The sequence below is a fragment of the Amblyomma maculatum genome, chromosome 2 (assembly GCF_055883805.1).
Source record: "Amblyomma maculatum isolate TAMU_Amacu chromosome 2, ASM5588380v1, whole genome shotgun sequence".
In the NCBI taxonomy this organism is placed as follows: domain Eukaryota; kingdom Metazoa; phylum Arthropoda; class Arachnida; order Ixodida; family Ixodidae; genus Amblyomma; species Amblyomma maculatum.
This window is the reverse complement of record NC_139345.1, coordinates 224,647,690-224,666,830: the sequence shown is the minus strand read 5'-3', so window position 1 is coordinate 224,666,830 and position 19,141 is coordinate 224,647,690. Positions and strand designations below refer to the sequence as shown.

General features: G+C 44.8%; 1 protein-coding gene across 5 annotated transcripts in view; it reads left to right on the top strand.

The window, feature by feature from the left end:
• LOC146201395 (FUN14 domain-containing protein 1-like) overlaps positions 1-19,141 on the top strand; it is a 68,126-nt gene that overhangs the window by 22,238 nt on the left and 26,747 nt on the right. For 3 of the 5 annotated variants that reach the window (XM_084595814.1, XM_084595815.1, XM_084595817.1), the window contains 2 exons: positions 1,298-1,470; positions 3,722-3,898. In XM_084595814.1, the coding sequence (XP_084451940.1) occupies positions 1,298-1,470; positions 3,722-3,898 (350 nt within the window). The remainder of the gene's footprint in view (positions 1-1,297; positions 1,471-3,721; positions 3,899-19,141) is intronic. The other 2 variants (XM_084595816.1, XM_084595818.1) reach the window with 1 other exon arrangement.

Here is a 19,141-nt window from a genome sequence, read left to right as displayed (position 1 = left end):
ATTTTTATACACCAATACGCATGCGTCAGCAACAATCGGCTTTTGAACACATTCTTCAGTTATTTTAATTAATCAATTACCTATTCCAAATTTTCTTTCTTAGCATCACCAAGCACTGGTTTTTCATTCTGACACCTTTAAACCCTTACTTTCCCATTTTTCTTTTTTTTCGTTTTTTTATTTCATCAATTGATAAATTAATTACAAAGATTTTATTAACTCGTCATCGCCTATCGCACACTAATCAATATTCAATCACTGGAAGCACAAATTACCATGGCACTTTTTTTTACGCAGCCCCTGATTATTTCCGAGACTAATGCCAACTACTGCGTCGACGGCATGGGAAGAAAAGTGCTAAGCGCCAGTCCAACTTACGTCAAATTACGCACGATCCTTTTATCATAAAATAAAATGCATCCTCGCTCATTTCATCTTCCAGTGGGATGAGCGACTTTGATTGCGCAAACCAAGCGAACTCTCGATGATCTCTCATAGGCGTTTAAGTAAACAGCAAAGGGGCACAGACAAAAAAAATCCACATTACAGGACTCTGGATACTGTACCTGGATAGGGGTGACGCTGTGGATTGCCGAGGGGCCCATGCACGACTTGTAGAGCAATTTGTAACTGCGCTCGGCAGCGCGGCCGGTGGGCCCTGCCACGTCTCGGCTGTCAAAATACGCTTCTAGACGTCGCTAACAGAAACCGCCAGGGACCGAAGAGAGGTCCAAGCACAGCACACTAGGTTAAAACGTGAAAAAGGCGAACAGAACGGCAAGCGCTGGCGGACAGACATGAAGCGAACGGCTGGAGCGAACAAAATATGGCGGCCAGCGCGGGATCAGCGTGCCGCTCACGGTTGCCAGACATACTTTTGTAAACCCTCCGGGCAACAATGTATAAAATTTTGAAAGAAATATAAAAGGTCGACTGACCATTTTTTGTTCGATTGTACATGGAAACACCCAACCAGTCCTTCTCATTTATAAGTTTGAAGTAAGAGGTGGGGGTTGTCCTAAATGTGCGTTTCTGTTTTGTTGTGAACTAGGGGGAAGAAGGGAACAACCAACAACTAAATGGCGCTCCCTCCGGACTGTGTATGCAGAATGGCTCTTGTTTACATTTTCGGGACTGAGCGATGCCTGGCCGATTTTGCAATTAAGCTACATGTCGGCAGCCCCACTTCCCATAGGCAACCATCTCGGTTATAAGTTTGGAGTGAGTGCTGGGGGTTGTCCTAAATGTGTGTTGTTGCTTTTTTGTTAACTTGGGGACTGAGCGATGCAACCTGCAGGTTCCAAGGGGGGTGAGTCGTGGGCCGTGAGCTTTTTCAAGGATGCCACCAAGGCCTCGCCTGCCAAGCAGCTTACCATTGGCGGCATCTCGGGCTGGTGTGTGGGATTTGTGTTCACCAAGGCTGGCAAGATAGCTGCAACAGCCATTGGGGGAAGCCTGCTGCTTTTCCAGGTGAGGCTCTGTGGATTACCATGCCACCATTGCTTTACATATGCGTGGAGGAGGCACAGCAGTCATTGTTTCATAATTTCACGTAGTTCTCTACCTAGTTTTGAGGCATGGTCCAAGTGTGGCAGTGCACTATGATCCATGGTGGAACCATCTGTACGATTTGAATGCTTTCATTGTATTTGTGAGGATGCATGCCCATAATTTTTATTGTTAATTTATGCCAAGCATGTATAGCTAACTGTATCGCGGCATACATAATTTCGAGTACAGCATGCTCCCCACTTTGGTGACTCAAGTTGGCACACACAACTAATATTCTTCCCACAAACACTCAAAATGCAACAGGTGCTCAAACGTCCTTAATGTTTTGAGTAGCTGGGGGGCTAACCAAATAAATGTGCTGGCTCCATCCTAAATGCTTTTTACTGTGGGAAATTTGAAAATTCTACGAATGGAGAACAAAAAAAAAAAAATTGTAAAGCTGGATTCAACAAACTGTTCAGAGCCTTTATGCCCGAAGCTATTGAAGGGAGCCGAAGCAACCTTCTGCTAGCACTCAACTGGGCTCGGAAGCTGCCCGGTTTTCGATGAGCATGCAGAGAAGGTGGGCAGCTGGAAATGCTGCTTCGAGGAAGGCTTTCGGTACTTTGAAAAAACAGGCGATTCAGAGGTGTTTGGGGCCAAGAACCTTTATTTCAGCGCAGTATTTAAACATCCCTGTTGTAACTTATGCCAAAAGTAGCTATTTAAATGCTCTTACACACATGTGAATAATAGTTACTAGAAATGCTGGTAAAAATTTCAGAGTGTGCAAAACGGGTTTTTCCTTACTTTTGAAACTGTGGTTTGCATATTATGTTTTCTGATGTTAACTATTTCAGGACTGCGGAACAAAGCAGCAACTCTGAAGAGTCTGGGAAAAAGTCTAATTATATGAAGTAGTGGAGTACAGTGCAGGACCAGATCTAACAAGTTTTTGTTGGGTACTGATCTGTCTCCCATAGGACTCAATGCAAAGTTGTTATTTTCTGCTAATTATAGTGCAGTTTTAAAATCCGCTTAGTGAACAGCAAGTGCACTTCCCTGCATAGCACATGATGCAACACACGCTCCACTTGTTTCCTCCTCCAGTCACCATCCCGTCTTGCACAAGGTTGTGCAACATTTTTTCCTCTCTCGCTGTTTCGCTTTTCTTTTTTGCACGCATCTAGATCGCACCACATTCTCGCCATGCCTTCCTTCCCCCACACATTGCTCTTTTCATAAGGAAATGCTTGTTGTGTGTTCACATCGTTCAAGCTTGGTAGCGAACTGTCGGGGTGTCATTGGAACCGACACCAGACGCTCGGCTCTGTGCGCTGAATGAGTATTTTGGCAATGATGGAAGCAAACGGTCGCCACAACAGTGCACGAAACACTAAATGGGAATTGTGAGGCTTGTTTCGTCTTGTTCCGAGATGCCTCGCATTCTTTGCGGGAATGAAAAGATCCAACTGACGTTTTAGCATACGCAACTAGGCATGTACTGATAACAGACGCATATGCACTGCAATTTTTGCAGTCATGTTGCACGCAGTTGACTTAGCGGGTTGCTTTTCGTTTACTGCCTAATAAGGGGTTTTTTGAAAGGAAAGCTCTGATATATATTTTGATGTGCGAAATAATGTTTGATTATAGTGCGGTACCATTTATACATTGGATTTTAACGGTCCCTGCAACCTACATTATAAGCAGTCTGTGCTATATTTATATACTAAAATGTAGCTGTTTAGACTGTCTTTAAAACTGATGAATATTTTTTTTAAACACAGCAAAAGAAAAAAATCTCACTCTGTGAACTTGCTGAAAAAAAGCAATGTCCAAAATGTAAAAAAGTGCCTGCATATCAAAATACTGCAATAAAAATGTTGTAACAATTTGGCTTGCTCTTAGTGCTGTTTAGAAGCATTCTGTTCCCAACGTACCCATTCTCCCAGCAGCACTAACATTTTCGCAAAGTACTTATTTGCCACGCTATATTTCAGTCGTACACTGTCACCTCATTTGGGATGTTATTTTCACAACATAGTGGTATTCATTTACATTCTCACCACATTTGAGCGTTACTTGGTGCAATGCTCATCCAACTTACCAGAGATGAAAAGCACTTGCACATCAGAAGCAAACAGATGGACGTTGTTATATGCGGCGGCCACAGCCTGCATGTGACTTTATTCATCAATGCCGGCTGAGCGCAAATTTTCTGTTTCAGATTGCCCAGCACCAGGGCTATGTGAAAGTGAACTGGTCGCGCCTCAACAAGGACCTGCAGCAGGCCCAGAACGAGCTGGCCCGGCGCACAGACGGCAAGCTGCCCCGACTTCTCGAGGAGGTGAGACGCCAAGCAGCCGGGGTGTCTCTAACACCCAGGAGAACATTCCTTGACAAGGTACGGGGCTCTCTTCTGCCCTGTGCCATCTCCTCCTGCCTATCGGCCTCTGCAGACCCACTTTCATCGCTTGATGAGGCATTTTCAATCACTCATATGTGCTTGTTCAAATAAAGCACCTTTGAACATTTCCATTTGAGATACTTAGGGGTGAGCGAACGTTGAATGTCTCATCAGTGAAAAATGAATTCAAGATAAAACATTGCTCGTTTTCTTTTGGTATTCTCAAATAAAATTCAACTAGAATTGCACAGAAGCATATGCCCTACTTAAAAATCCATTATACAGTATGTACAGGATTCTGTGTACCAGCTTTTGTATAGAATGGACCTGCATAAAACTGGGGGGAAAAAATGTTTGAATATATACATGAGCTCCAGAGAAACTGGTTTTAAGGAAGGAGTCAACTCTTTTCTATGGTACGAGTGCAGCAGCGCTCTTCATGAAATTGTGTGTATCGCATGGGCCTGAAAAGCTGCTGAAAACCGTTCGCATCACAGTAACTTTATCCAATGAACACCTGCATGTGATATGGAACCCAAGTGACATTTTTTCCTGGTTTTGTCAAGTTAAGGCCCTCTTCTCACAAAATAGGTCGCATAATGGCCCAGTCACGTTTTGAGGATGCTTCACTGCCCACACAGTCAAGCATTGCGGTGCAGTATGACATGGTGCTGAATTGGAAAATTTTATGCTGCAGCAGCTGCTTTTCGATGGAGGCAGAAAGCAAAGTGCTCATGTGGTGTGCAACACAAAGAGCCCCACATGTTTGAAATTCCAGAGCCCTCAACTACAGCTTCTCTCATAGCTTGAGTCGCTTTGGAACGTTAAACCCCACAAACCTGAATCTGAAAATTTTTCGTGTATTATATTTGAAAATTAGAATATCAGTTTTTCGAATACACACATGAATCGAGTAACAAATAGTAGAACCCCTTTATAGTGAAGTCACTGGGAACAGCAAAAATCTTTACTATATAAGGGTCTTAGCTATATCTATATCAATTGTTGGTGATGACATGGTCCTGAAGATGCTGTCTGGTATAGGCTCCCAAAGCATCGCTGGGCGGCGCTGCGGCTCCTGATGGGCAGCGCCATCTGTGGCAGAAAAATACACAGTGGGGCGCCGCCGGCTTGGCTCGCTGCCTTTGCGGCGTGCGCCGCGCGCTTTCTCTCGCACGAGCACGCGCCCTGACGCGCCCCCGCAGGCGCATCGCGACATGCCGCCTGCATTCCGTCTTGATTATTGGACAACCTGCCGCGTATTTCCATGGAGGAAGCGTATTTATAGGCGAGAAAACTTTTATTCACGTTTGTACTGCACAGCAGACGACAGACGGCAATGAGTAAATACTGATTGTGAATGCGTTTCCCACGTTAGCGAAAACGTAGGAAGTGTATTTCGACGTAAGTCTGCTATGTAATTATATTATTGTATATAAAATGTTTAAAAACTGCAAACGTATTATCAGTACTCTGAAATAAAGAGGCTCGCTCGTTGATCATCGTTTTGGCCTGTAGCATTAGATCTGTATACGGTTTTGTTTTTATTATAACGACGTTGCTAACGCAAATCTTGCAGTAGAAGAATGAGTTACAGTCCGAAGGAGGTGTGTCTTCAAGGCACGAACGCTAGCAGTCTCAAAAGCACATGTGTGCTGCACGCGACATAACCAGCTCGCTGGCTCGGAAGGCAGGTGAGATCCAAGCTTGTACTACATAGTGTTTTATTTCGGTTCTTATTAAATGGTTGTGCTTCATTTCTATTTGGTTTGCATTAACGAAACCTGTGACGCGAATAGGGTGCTCCGCGCGAGTATTGTCAATCGAGCCATAACTAGGATCGCTTTTGTATTGCACTTCCGACATATTTTCGTTATGAATAATAATAATGTTGGTTCATTTATTGGCTAATTTGCGGAAATCTGTAAAAGAGTTTCAGCTCAGCAAGGCATGTCCCCCCCCTCCCCCCTTTCCAAGAAAAAAAAAAAGGTCTCGTTCCTAGATATTGTCTTGGTCTTAGGGTACATTCACACAACATTGTCGATCGTGGACGTCGCACGCTGGATATCTGTTGATTTGGTTGCTTTCAGAGCACTCGCAAAGCAGGGAGAAAGCACACAACAAAGCAAGACACGCGGGTAGCGAAGAGCTGGATATTCCTTCACCCCCTTCGCTTTGTATGCATGGTGTTAAACCACTGTACTCTTTCAATGCCTCTCCAAGCCGTCTTTACCAACTGTCGACATTTCTGAGTTTATGGAGGAGGAAATTAGCTCTTTTCGTTTCCACAAAGAACGCAAAACTTCTTAGAACGCTGTCACGCGGTTGGAAAACAGGTTTTGTGGAAACGCTTCCAAAGGAATCTGCAAAGTTTCACACATGAGCCTCGTCTTTTGGCGCTTCGCCTACTATTGTGGCTGCCAATAACACAATGCTACTTAGTACCTCCGTTTCGCATCAGCGGAAGCGTTTTTGTATCGCCAAATAACCGCCAGGCGCAACTCAATCGCCGCACGCGCACAGGAAGCTAGCGGAGCGTCTGCTCCGGCGACGTCCCATCGTTTCACATTTCGCCACCATGCCAGGAATACGGCGCTGCCATCGCGCGGCGAAACTTGAGCTTGGGTTCCCTATAGTTACTGAGCACTTACTGAACACGTCTTGTTGCTTAATGAAAAAAACACTCGGAAATAGCTTCCACCTCTCTGTTATCACCTCTTAGCACAATTTTTTTTCAGTTATAAAATTTTTTTACGTCTTGTGGAAGTACCTTTTAAGCATAAGGACAGCATGGCTACGAATACAACCAAGTTTGATTTCATGTGAAAATCAAAGCCTTGCATGAACACTGTGCCACTTTTTGCTCTTTCTGTCTTTTAAAAGGCAATAAATGATAATTGCGCGTGGAAATCAAGTGCTGCAACTTGAAGACCACTCACGCTGCACCTCCACTTCTTGCCTCCTCTACCTCATGTTTCGTGCTGCACAGTGCTGTGAATGTTTGCCCATTTCTTCCTCTTCCCTATTTTTGCGGAACTTTACTAAGGACCACGCCGCCTCCTTTTCCTTTTTTTTTTTTTTCTTACACGCTGCATGCTTTCCCTCATGGCTTCGAGGCCTCCGTAAAGTAGACTTCTCCTGAATGCTGCTAGGTAAAGCCACTTAAAAGAACACTCGGTGTTATTTTTCTGTTTTCAAATACAAAAAAAAATCTTTGCCTCACGATTCTAGGTAGTGCGCAAGCGGTGATGTCATATCGTGGGAGTCGTTGCCGCGGTCTGGCGCACTTTACTATAACCTATTTTTACCAAAAATGTCTATTATAAAGGGGGAAAATGTACAGATGATCTGGGACTTCACTTTACTATGTCCGAGTTTACTATAGCTGTGAACTGTCACCAACTAGCCCAACAAAACGTTCTTTCAAGTTGCTATAACGGGGTTCTACTCTTCGATTCATATTCGAAACTTGCTTTTCTGCACAGCATCTCCTGTCAGGGTACATCATTTTGTGCCAAGGTTTGACCACTGGAACTGCAAGTTTCTTATTGCAATGATATTTCAAAATAACGTCCTGCGTAATTTTTTTTCATCACACAGGATCAATCCATGTGTTTGAAGTTGCTACCCAAATCAAGTTGGTCTAAATCAGTAGGTGACTGTGTTATAATGAGGGAAAGACGCTGCTTTTGCTTTTATAAGCTGGAAGGGACACAAAGTGAAGGCACTACTTGCTGTTCTTGCTACTGTGGCTACTGCCATTCACTTTAGTCTTGACAGATTGGATAAAATTTTACTGTGAATACCTTGCATTCTACCCTGAAATCTGCAGCCTCAATCATTATGTCTAAATTAAGGCCTCTTCGATTTGGCTGCAGCACCAGATTAAAATGAAAAAAAGAATCCGTGTGTCGATAGAATTGCATAAACAGGCATAGGTGCGACCAGGTACCGGTGAACACCTCCGGCAACGCACTCCCTCACCAGAACAGGAGTTAGCCACCCTGGTGCAGTAATTGGCCGCAGCCTTCTATGATAAGCTCCATAAAACCCCGGCCCTCAGTCACCAGCGGCTGCGGAACAACTGACCACGGCAGCGGTCAGACCTGTGACGCAGCAGGGGGTGCTAAGGAAGCCTGGCTCCGCTGGACAGGCCGCCATTGGAAACTGACCCTTGCAACGTTTAATGCTAGAACCCTAGCTAGTAAAGCTAGTTTAGCAGTGCTGTTAGGGGAACTAGAGGGTATGAAATGGGATGTCATAGGGCTTAGTGAGGCTAGGAGGCCGAATGAGGCATATACTGTACTGAAGGATGGGCATGTACTGTGTTATTGAGATTTACCAGAGAGGCGACAACTAGGAGTAGGTTTCCTTGTCAATAAGTATATAGCGGGTAATATAGGTGAATTCTATAGTTTTAACGAGAGGGTGGCAGGCATTGTAATTAGGCTTAATAAGCGCTATAAACTGAAGGTTGTACAGGCCTATGCACCTACATGTAGTTATGATGACCAGGCAGTTGAAAGCTCCTACGAAGATGTAGAATCGGCAATGTGAAAAGTAAAGACGCAGTATACTGTACTAATCGGCGACTTCAATGTCAGGCAGGAGACCAGGCAGTAGGTGACTGTGGCATTGGCTCTAGGAATAGCAGGGGGGAGTTACTGGTTGAGTTTGCAGAGTGTAATAAGTTAAGAATCATGAATACCTTCTTCAGCAAACGGAAGAACCGGAAATGGACATGGAAAAGTCCTAACGGGGAGACTAAAAATGAAATTGACTTCATACTGTGTTTAACCCCCGCCATTATGCAAGATGTAGAGGTAATCGGGAAAGTCCGATGCAGTGACCACAGGATGGTGAGGTCCCGAATTAGCCTAAATCTGAAGAAGGAACGCAACAGATTAGTAAGAAAGAAACCCATCAACGAATTAGCGGTGAGGGAGAGGGCAGAAGAGTTCAGGATCTCGCTACAGAATAGATATTCAGCTCTAACTTAGGACAAGGACATTACCCTAGATGCAGTGAACAATAATTTCAGAGATATCATTACTGAATGCGCTGTAGAAGTAGGCGGTAGGATAGATAGGATACCGGTAAGCTGCCTAAGGAGACGAAAGATTTGATTAAGAAACGCCAGAGTATGAAAGCTTCCAATCCAACAGACCAGATAGAATTGGCCGAGATATCAAAGCTAACCAATATGCACAAGGTGGCCGATATAAGGAAGTATAACATGGATAAAATTGAGCATGCTGTAAAGAACGGGGGAAGCCTTAAAGTGGTAAAGAAGAAATTGGGCATAGGCAAAAACCAGATGTATACGATAAGGGACAAGGCGGGCAACGTCATCACAAATATGGACAAGATAGTCAAAGTAGCCGAGGAGTTCTGAACAGATTTCTACAGTAGCCAAAGTAGTCGGGACCGTAATGAGATTGGCGGCAGGGAAAAACAGTCAGACGTTCCACCAGTGACGAAGGATGAGGTCAAGAAAGCATTAGAAGCTATAAAACGGGAGAAATCAGCTGGAGAAGATCAGATAACTACAGATTTGTTGAAGGACGGGGGGGATATCGTGCTAGAAAAACTTGCCACCCTGTATAAGCAGTGCCTAGTGTCATCGACGGTACTGGAACCATGGAAGAATGCAAACATTATCCTCATTCATAAGAAAGGGGACTCTAAGGACCTTAAAAAATACAGACCAATCAGCTTACTGTCTGTTACGTATAAGATATTTACTAAGGTAATCGCTAATAGAATCAGGACAACCTTAGACTGCAATCAAGCAAAGGATCAAGCAGGTTTTCGGAAACGGTACTCTACTATCGATCATATCCATACCATCAACCAGGTGATAGAAAAATGCTCTGAATATAACCAGCCCTTATACATAGCATTCATTGATTACGAAAAAGCATTTGACTCAGTTGAAACCTCGGCGGTGATGCAGGCGTTGCAAAATCGGAGTAGACGAGCCGTACGTGAAAGTGCTGGAAGGTATATGTAGTGGCTGCACAGCAACCATAGTTCTGCATAAAGAGAGTAGCAAAATTCCCATAAAGAAAGGTGTTAGGCAAGGAGACACGATCTCCCCAGTACTATTCACAGCTTGCTTAGAGGACGTATATTCAGAGACTTGGAATGGGAGCAGTTAGGTGTAAGGGTAGATGGAGAATACCTCATCTGTGATTTGCTGATGACATTGCCTTGCTAAGCAACTCGGGGGATGAACTGCAAATAATGATTGATGACCTAGACAGAAAAAGTAGAAAGGTAGGCTTGAAAATAAATATGCAGAAGACTACGGTAATGTTCGACAGCCTCGGAAAGGAACAGCAGTTTACATTAGGTAGCGAAGTACAGGAAGTAGTAGGCGAATATGTCTACTTAGGACAGGTAGTAACCGTAGATCCGGACCATGAAAAGAGAATAAGTAGAATAAGATTGGGATGGACCGCATTTGGCAAGCACTCTCAGATTGACTAGCAGCTTACCGGTATCGCTCAAGAGGAAAGTATACAACAGTTGCATCTTACCTGTACTCAGCTATGGGGCTGAAACGTGGAGGCTAACCAGGAGGGTTCTACTTAAGTTGAGGACAACCCAGAGGGCTATGGAACGAAAAATGGCAGGGGTAACATTAAGAGATAAGAAGCGTGCAGAGTGGGTCAGAGAAATAACTCGTTACCGACATTCTAGCGGAAATTAAGAAGAAGAAATGGACATGGGCAGGACATGAAGTGCGAAGAGAGGATAACGGATGGTCGCTTAGGGTAACAAACTGGATTCCAAAGGAAGGAAAGCGTAGCAGGGGGCGGCAGAAAGTTAGGTGGGCGGATGAGGTTAAGAAGTTCGCAGGGGTCAAGTGGATGCAGCTAGCACAGAACCGGGTTAATTAGAGAAATATAGGAGAGGCCTTCGCCCTGCAGTGGGTATAGTCAGGCTGCTGCTGCTGATGATGATGACCACCATTGTGCACTCGCTCCGGAGAGAGTGCACATGCTGCTTGGCCAAGAGTAGACAGTGCTGTGCATCATTCTGCAGAGCTTTGTAAAGTCCGTGACCTTCAGAACCCTGAAGGTTCGTCGCTAACAGATCCCCGAATGGTTGTGCATATACAGGGCAGTTGTGCTGTGTGCTAGTGATTAACATTTTGTTGATGGTCAGGAGCAGTATTATATGTAATTGTGACCATATATGTAGCGGTAAGTGGCCGTGATATGGCACCTTTGCGTGCGTTGTCCTATGTTTGTGGCACCGGTCTTGACCTAAAAATATGGGTAGCTGCGAACAGAAAGCAGTTGCGTTCGAGTCTTTTCCGCAGTGCCAGCATCACTTGGCCGCTGAGTGATGTGAGGCACCCAAGTTGGCTGTAGCGTGCACGACTCTGCGACATCAAACTTGTCACTCGTGGAGTACATGGACGTTTGTTGGTTGGTTGGTTGGTAGGGTTTAACGTCCCAAAGCAACTGAGGCTATGAGAGACGCCGTATTGAAGGACTCCTGAAATTTCAACCTCCTGGGGTTCTTTAACGTGCACTGACATGGCACAGCACACGGTTGCTTGGCTTTTCGCCTCCATCGAAAAGTGGCTGCCGAGGCCGGGATTCGATCCCACATTCTTGGGAACAGTAGTCGAGCGCCCTAACCACTGTGCCACCCCCTTGTGAGTCGATGTATATACAGTCAGACCTCGATATAGCGAACACGCTTATAATGAATTATTGAATATATCCGAAATATTTTTGTCAAACACATGTATTTTTAACTTCCCATAGCGAACACAATTCAGCATAAAACGGATATAACGAACTTCATGACACCAAGCACTAGCTCACTTTAATAACAGGCTTCGTTGCACTACAAGTATGTTATGTGGCGCAGCAAACCTTCCAGACTACCTCGCAGGTGCTGACAGCGCCACAAATGCCAAAGAAATCGTTCCCATCTCACAATCGCTGACAACGCCACTTCAGCAGTGGCGGCAGCGGCTCGATCAAATATTGCTTTTGCATCTTTTGTGTTCTAATGTTAGCAGCGGCGTGGCTGTTGTCGCATTTTGTGGAGGCTGCGTCGGTGGTCATGTAGAGTGTTGTGCAAGGGTGTGCGTAGTGCTGTGATGGCGGTGAACGTGAAAAAAAGAGCAGCACTGAAGTTAAAGACCATGCTCGAGATAATTCAGCATGTGGAGAACGGCGAAAAGGAGTGCATTCTTATTTGGCATCCCAAGGAGCACTTTGAGTACCATTCTGAAGAACAAAGCTGAAATCAAGGCACAAGGGACCAAACGAACAACGTCTTTGGCCTCCTGCATTCAGCGATGTAGAAAAGGCGCTCTACAAATGGTTTTTGGATGTCAGAGCTTGAAACATACCGGTGTTGGGACCGATGCTTCAACAAAAAGTGAAAGACTTTGCTTGTATCCTCGATACCGAAAACTTTGTCACCAGCTCCGAATGGCAAAACGATCTCTGGCGAAAGTGAGACTGTTAACTGCAAGAGCATCAAAAAGTGGTGGAAGAGGAGTGGCCGCAAATTCTTGCAAAATATCAGCCCAAGGACATTTTTAATGTGGACGAAATGGGCCTGTTTTGGCAAGTGCTACCCAGGCATACCCTTGACGCGCGTTACTTGGCTGGTCCTATCTACTACGGAAGCAAGAAAGTGAAATCAGGTGACTAACTGCATAACTGTAGTTCCTTTCCTGAAGCCGTGCTGGTGTTGCAACAAAATGTTAATATCTTGAAGAAATTTTGAAATGAGATTAGCTACGATTTACAAGAAGGACATAATATAGATATTGGGCGGCAGTTAAACAAAAGAAGTGGGTCACCCCTCTTCGTGACGGGCACCGCACGCGCGGTCTTCCAGTCATCAGGTATGGATGCAGTTCTAATGGAAGCTCGAGATATAAAACGAGGAACTTGCATAGTGTTCCAGCGAAACAGCGAAGGAATGCACCTGGTATACCATCAGGTCCTGGAGAAGATTTAACTTTTAGTCTAAGCAGCATGTTCAAAACCCCTTCATGTGAAGTCAAACTGGTAACATTGAGGAGATGCGATGCGAAAGTTGAAAATGAAGGTCCAGCAGGTGCAGAGAAAACGCTGTGAAAATATTGGTTAAAGTTTTGTCCAATAATCTTAAGATTAGTTAACGCTGCACCATTATGGGATATTCGTTGTCACTCCTTTTCTTTTGTAAAGTTCTAGAATCTTTGAGGATCCTTAAAAATAAAATTCGGGAGAGTAGTGTTAAAATAGAGACTTTGCATGTACAATGGCATCGGAAAGAGCTGCGCAAGCTTCGCTGAAAGCATGGGATGCTGTTCTTTTTTTTTTCGTTTGGCCTTCCGCTTTAAATGTATTACATGCCTTTTCATCCATGGTCTCTTTGTTCTATCAGGCAAAAAATTTCTAAAGTGGCGTATCTTATTAAATTTGTTCCAAAAAACAGCAGCAGCATCGTCGGAGAAGTCAGCAAACTGAGCATTTAAGTAAGCTAAAATGGCATCATCATCGGCACGCTCAAAATCATTCACTGTTTTAACCACTGGATCATTTTTCACACATTTAGAAACAAGTGCCAAGCAAACAGATACCATTTTATGATCGAATAAGTCGGAACCGACCGGCGCAACATAATCATAAAAACAGCGATCAAGAAAAGCCAAATCAGGATAAAAGACGACATGTTGGGGCAACAGCGAAAGTGTGGGTCTCGCAGAAACATGCGCTCCATTAAAAAGAGGTATTGGATAAATAGAAGTGCTTCACAGCTCTCGCAATGGGAAGACAGACCACGCTCAATCGAGGCGCATAGGCTCATTCACAATTTGAGCGAGATTGTTTTCAAGCATAACAAACATAGTATTGGAATCATTTGCAGAGTCAGCCCTGGAAAGGAAGCGGTTCCAGTCAAAGCATGGAAAGTTGAAATCACCTACCAATATCATCTTGTATTTACTGTAATGCCTCATATGATCTCTGAGGTTTGTTAGAAGGTCGGGAATCGACTCTGGTGGTCTGTATACTGCATACAATACGAGAACATGCCCAAATAGGTACATCTTTAAGCATAAACATTCAACGTCTTTAACATCTGGAAGAAGAACGGGTTCTATGTCCGATTTGGTTATTATAGCTAAGCCCTAGGTTGGTCTGTCTTTACGATAAATTTTGAATGCTGGCGGAACTAGATCGTCATTGCTGACTGCACTGTGCAACCAAGTTTCAGTAATGACGGTGATGTCTGGGTTGTAGGATAAAAGAACTCCTTCAGGTAGGCTAGCCTTATTTACAATACTCTGGGTATTTATGTTTAGAAGCCTAACATGCTTATTCGGGATGGGTCACGTCCAAGGTGCTTGGAGGGTTTTTGAAATTAACTGGCTTTCTTGTTTTGTCTCGTCCCAGACAAACACGTCACTGCCGATGTGCAATTTGTCGTGAACAAGAAACACCTTCTGTCCTTGCAAATTTTCGGTTTTTGTACTCTTCCACAACATCTTCCGTCTTTTTAAAGTAGCTGGCGAGTAATCGTTCTGAATAGCTGAGCCTTTAAGTTTGCTGCAATTTTTAAAGAGTGATGCTTTTTCAATGAAATCCTGAAAAAAGACAATAACCGGTCTTGCTGATTCCTTCTTACCTAGCCTGTGAATGCGACCAATTGATACACATTTTACGCCAAGTTTTTCTTCAAATGTTTGTGATTACTTTACGCTTAAGATCGGATTCAGTTTCATTTGTTTCTTCAGTTATACCGTAAACGATAAGGCTAGAGTGCCTGCTTCTATCTTCTAAATCTTTGAGCTTACGAGCTTGATGGCCAACATAAGAATGGTATGTGCAGAGCGCGTTTTCAAGATCTTCTAATTTCAAGGTTTTAGCTTTCAGTTCGGAAATGTGCTCTTCAATACAAGTGAACTGAGCTCGAATGTTTGCAATCATACCATCTGTTTTTGATTTCAGGTCAAGTATCTCTTCCCATAGAGAATTTTGTCCTTTTAGTACCCTTTGCAGTAATTCATTATTGGAAATAGGACCAGGATTTTGTTCAACGTCCCCACATAAAAGGAGTTCAAGAACATGGTAACACTCATACGCTATCATCAGACACCATTGTGGGCACGGCAGTCACTTTTAAGAGAACTAGAACCAATCTGTACAAAGTAAAAGAAGGGCTTGATTAACGCCATGCTCTCGCCAGGCCCACCGTGCCCACTGAAGGTGAAGGCAGTCCTTTAAGTAGACACCGGTCGGTGACGTCATGGATCCCACGGGAGGAGCGGTCCGCAGCACCACAGTTCCATGGCTGCTTGATGAAGTTAAAGAAATCCTGGATCATCGTCAATCGCGCAAATGTCAAGCTGTATTGTTTGCACGTGCAAGGAAATTGGTTGATATAAGCACGATGGGTCACCGGCGCAGGAGCATTGCATCGACGTTCCAGATAGGCATAGAAAGAAACCCTGTACAAAGTAAAAGAAGGACTTGATTAACGCCATGCTCTCGCCAGGCCTACCATGCCCACATTCTAGCAGTGATAGCGCTAACAAGGGCATCGGATGTTATTTTTCATATCAGCAGCATATAATGAGTGATAGCAAAAGGGCACAAGAGCGAGCGCAGCACCTAGCACTTAAAGCTGCTGCCAGATATATCGCCACTGGTATCATCGTCTAACGTTTGGAGACAAGAGTCAGTAGAGTTAATGTGAGTCCCTAGAGACTTTAATGGGGATGCTGTCGATTATAGCTATAATTATAGTGAACTAGATTAGTCGTATCTCTGCATCGCCCATGCTGGCGCAGCCACGTTGGCTGCGGCGATCTTTTGCTGAGGCTTCACTTACGCATACCGTATTTACTAGCATAAGAGCCCAGCTCCCACTTTTGCTGCTGAGAACTTAAAAAAAAAGAAAAAGAAATGCTAGTCATTAGCGCGTCCCTCCATTTCATGGCGTCGCAGTCCACCACAATGTATTTCTTGGCAGCGTGCCAAGATGCTGCGCAGCGAGAACATTACGGTGTGTCTTTTGGGGGTAGCAAGTGGTGCGGTGGGGGGGGGGGGGGGACTGGGCATAATTCGCAAGTTCCATGATCTAGAAACTAGCTGGGCTAGACGGTGGTCGATAGCACACACCAAAAATAGTTTCTCTGAAACATAACGTTATACAACACCACACGATTTCTAAACTTGTTGTTAAAGTAACATAAAAGGCCTCGATTTGTTGATTAATAGCAAGTAAAGCACCGCCACCGTGCCTCTCGGATCTGTCGCATCGGAATATGTTGTAATTCTTTTCACACAGGAAGAGTTCACTGTCTAATACCTCATCAGACAGCAATGTCTCTGTAAGAGCAATAATATCAGCGTTACGATCATTTATCAACCCACACAAGTAGTCTCTTTTGGGCAAGATACTGCGTATATTAGTGAAGAAAACATTCGGGCCAGTGCTCTGAGTAGTAGTACTACCACCCCTGGCGAATCCCGACTTTCCCACATCAGGCAGAGTACGACCAGAACGGAGGGTGCGCGGGGGCTTACTGTTCGCATTGTACAGCGCAGGCCCAACCTCAAATACAGTTTCCCCATTATAGCTGTAACATTTTCCATTGGCAATTAATTTGTTGTGCCATAAATTGACTGGTAGATCCTATTCTTTGGCGTATTCAATTAACCGCTTCTTCGCCTTACGTGTCGATGTGGAAAAATATTCCCTTATAGATGGGTCCTTGAGCACTGATCGCTTGGAGCGTTTTTGTTTTGTGGGTCTCAAATTTTACCATGACTGGGGACATCATCCTCTCCGCCGGTTCTGCTGGCGTGCCTGTGGAGCACTGGTGCGCACGCTGATAATTTCCCACTTAAATCAGCATTAAAAGGCCCCAACTCTTAGATATTTATTTAGCGATATTTACACCCCGACTTCATCATCATCATCAGCCTGACTATACCCACTGCAGGGCGAAGGCCTCTCCCATATTTCTCCACTTAACCCGGTTAACCTGGGTTAAATGGAGCGGGTATAAAGTTTCATAATACTGAATAAACAAATAACTCCATTTCCAAGCTGCACTCGCCGCTCCGGAGCGTGCACCGGGCGCACTTGTAGCGGATTTTTGCCACGTCTGGCCAATTAAAGAGCAGCTTCATGACATCATGCCGCCGGTGCAATGCTTCTTGGGTAGCTGTTCAACACATGAGCTATTCTATCCGCCCCTTGTTCGCACCGCAACCAGATGCCGATAACACGGCGGTGAAGGAAGCAAGATCAAAGTGCTGTCGGGGAGGTTTGAGCGCCCGCTTCACCCTCGCGGGCACGACAACCGTTTCCACACGAAAAACTGTGCCAGATGGTATCAGAATGAATGTGGCGCTCCAGTGGCAAAGCGAAGTATCGGACACAAAGAAAAGCAAAGCTATCTGTAGCCGGATGCGCATGCCTATCTCAGACAACGGCATCCACACGGTCAGACTGGGTCTTTTGCCGCATGTTCGATCTGCGGTTCACACTTCATGCAGGCATGCATAGCCTGAACTGCATGAAAGAAACAAAGAAACTGTGCACAGGAATGAAGGCAATGTGCATCGTCGAATGATTAAAATAAACGATTGCAACCAACAAACATTCTGTTTTAATGAGGCAGTTCTTCATGACTTTCACAATTTCTTCGTTTCACTAATAATATTTGAAATATGTAGCTTACTCATTGAACTGTATCGCATTTTTCTGCAATCTGTGTTTTGGTGAAGGTAAAATTCGAAGAACATCTCCGTGCTGCCCGATGCCGCAAACTCATCAAGAACACCACGCATACAAATTTCCAAATCATTCACTATGGTGTCTGCCAGCTAATTTGCAATGCGGAGACATAAATGACTAAATACGATATTATGCCACAATTGAAAAATGGTGTGCGATTCACAAATGCCATAGTCTTGATTGGTTTGGTTTGGTTTTGGGGTGTAACGTCCCAAAGCGACTCAGGCTATGAAAGACGCCGTAGTGGAGGACTCCGGAAATTTCGACCACCTGGGGTTCTTTAACGTGCACTGACATCGCACAGCACACGGGCACTTGGCTTTTCGCCTCCATCGAAAAGTGGCCGCCGAGGCCGGGATTCGATCCCGCATCCTTGGGAAGAGTAGTCGAGCGCCCTAACCACTGCGCCTGCGTCGTGCGCTGAGACTTGCGCAAGGGTGTTATTGGAGTGGCCGTAATTACTAGCGCAATGAAGTTATGCAGTATGTTTTCAATGAATTTAAAAGCTGAAGTAAAGGAGAATAGGCGGACAAAGTTGTTGTCCACCTATTCTCCGTGGACAAAATTAGTTGTCTTAAAAAATTTTAATTGTTCGTGGTTTTCTTGATATTATCGCGATCGTACATCTGTATTGAAACGTTATATTGCCACCTGACGGTTTGAGCTAGCGCTTGAAAGATGAAGTAGTTGTAGACTCTTGCGCGCTTCGGCTAGCTAGGACTGTGGGCTCTTGAGCCTGTGTCTCTGTGTTACCGTTTCCCGTTGCCGATTCCCATAAATCCGTGTCTTCGTGGCAGTTTTGGTGGAGGTGCTGGGTATTTGTCCTCTCAATGTCGCACACCCCTCCGTGAACCAACGACACCGAGTTTTGCCTGTGGACACGCCAGTTCATCGCGTCAGCCGGAGAAACCTGGGCCTTCCTCCCAAACACGGGCCCTCAGAGTCCACTTCAACGAACCTCCGGCCAGCCACGCAAAACACTACGTCGGTCATGCAAGGTACTCTTGTTTACCTTCAAGACCCCCGAGTGCCAAAATCGTTCCATGGCACTGCGCATGAAGACGTTGAGGACTGGCTAGCTCGGTTCGAACTAGTCGTATCTTTTAATCAGTGGGACGACAACTTAAAGGTATGGAACGCTATTTTCTGCCTGGAAGACCATGCTTTGACATGGTATGAGAACCGAGAAGGCACATTAACATCATGGCCTCAGTTCTGCCGTCTTATCATAGAGGCGTATGTCAGCCTGGATAGGCGCGAAAGAGCAGAACGTGCTCCACAATCTCTGAAACAGATGACAAACGAATCCGTCATGATGTATGTTGAGGACATGACGAAACTATTTCGACGTGCAGATCCCAACATGTCTGAAGACAGAAAGCTGCGCCACCTGATGCGTGGGGTTAAAGAACAGCTTTTTGCTGGTCTTGTACGTAGCCCGCCAACTACAGTTACCTCATTTTT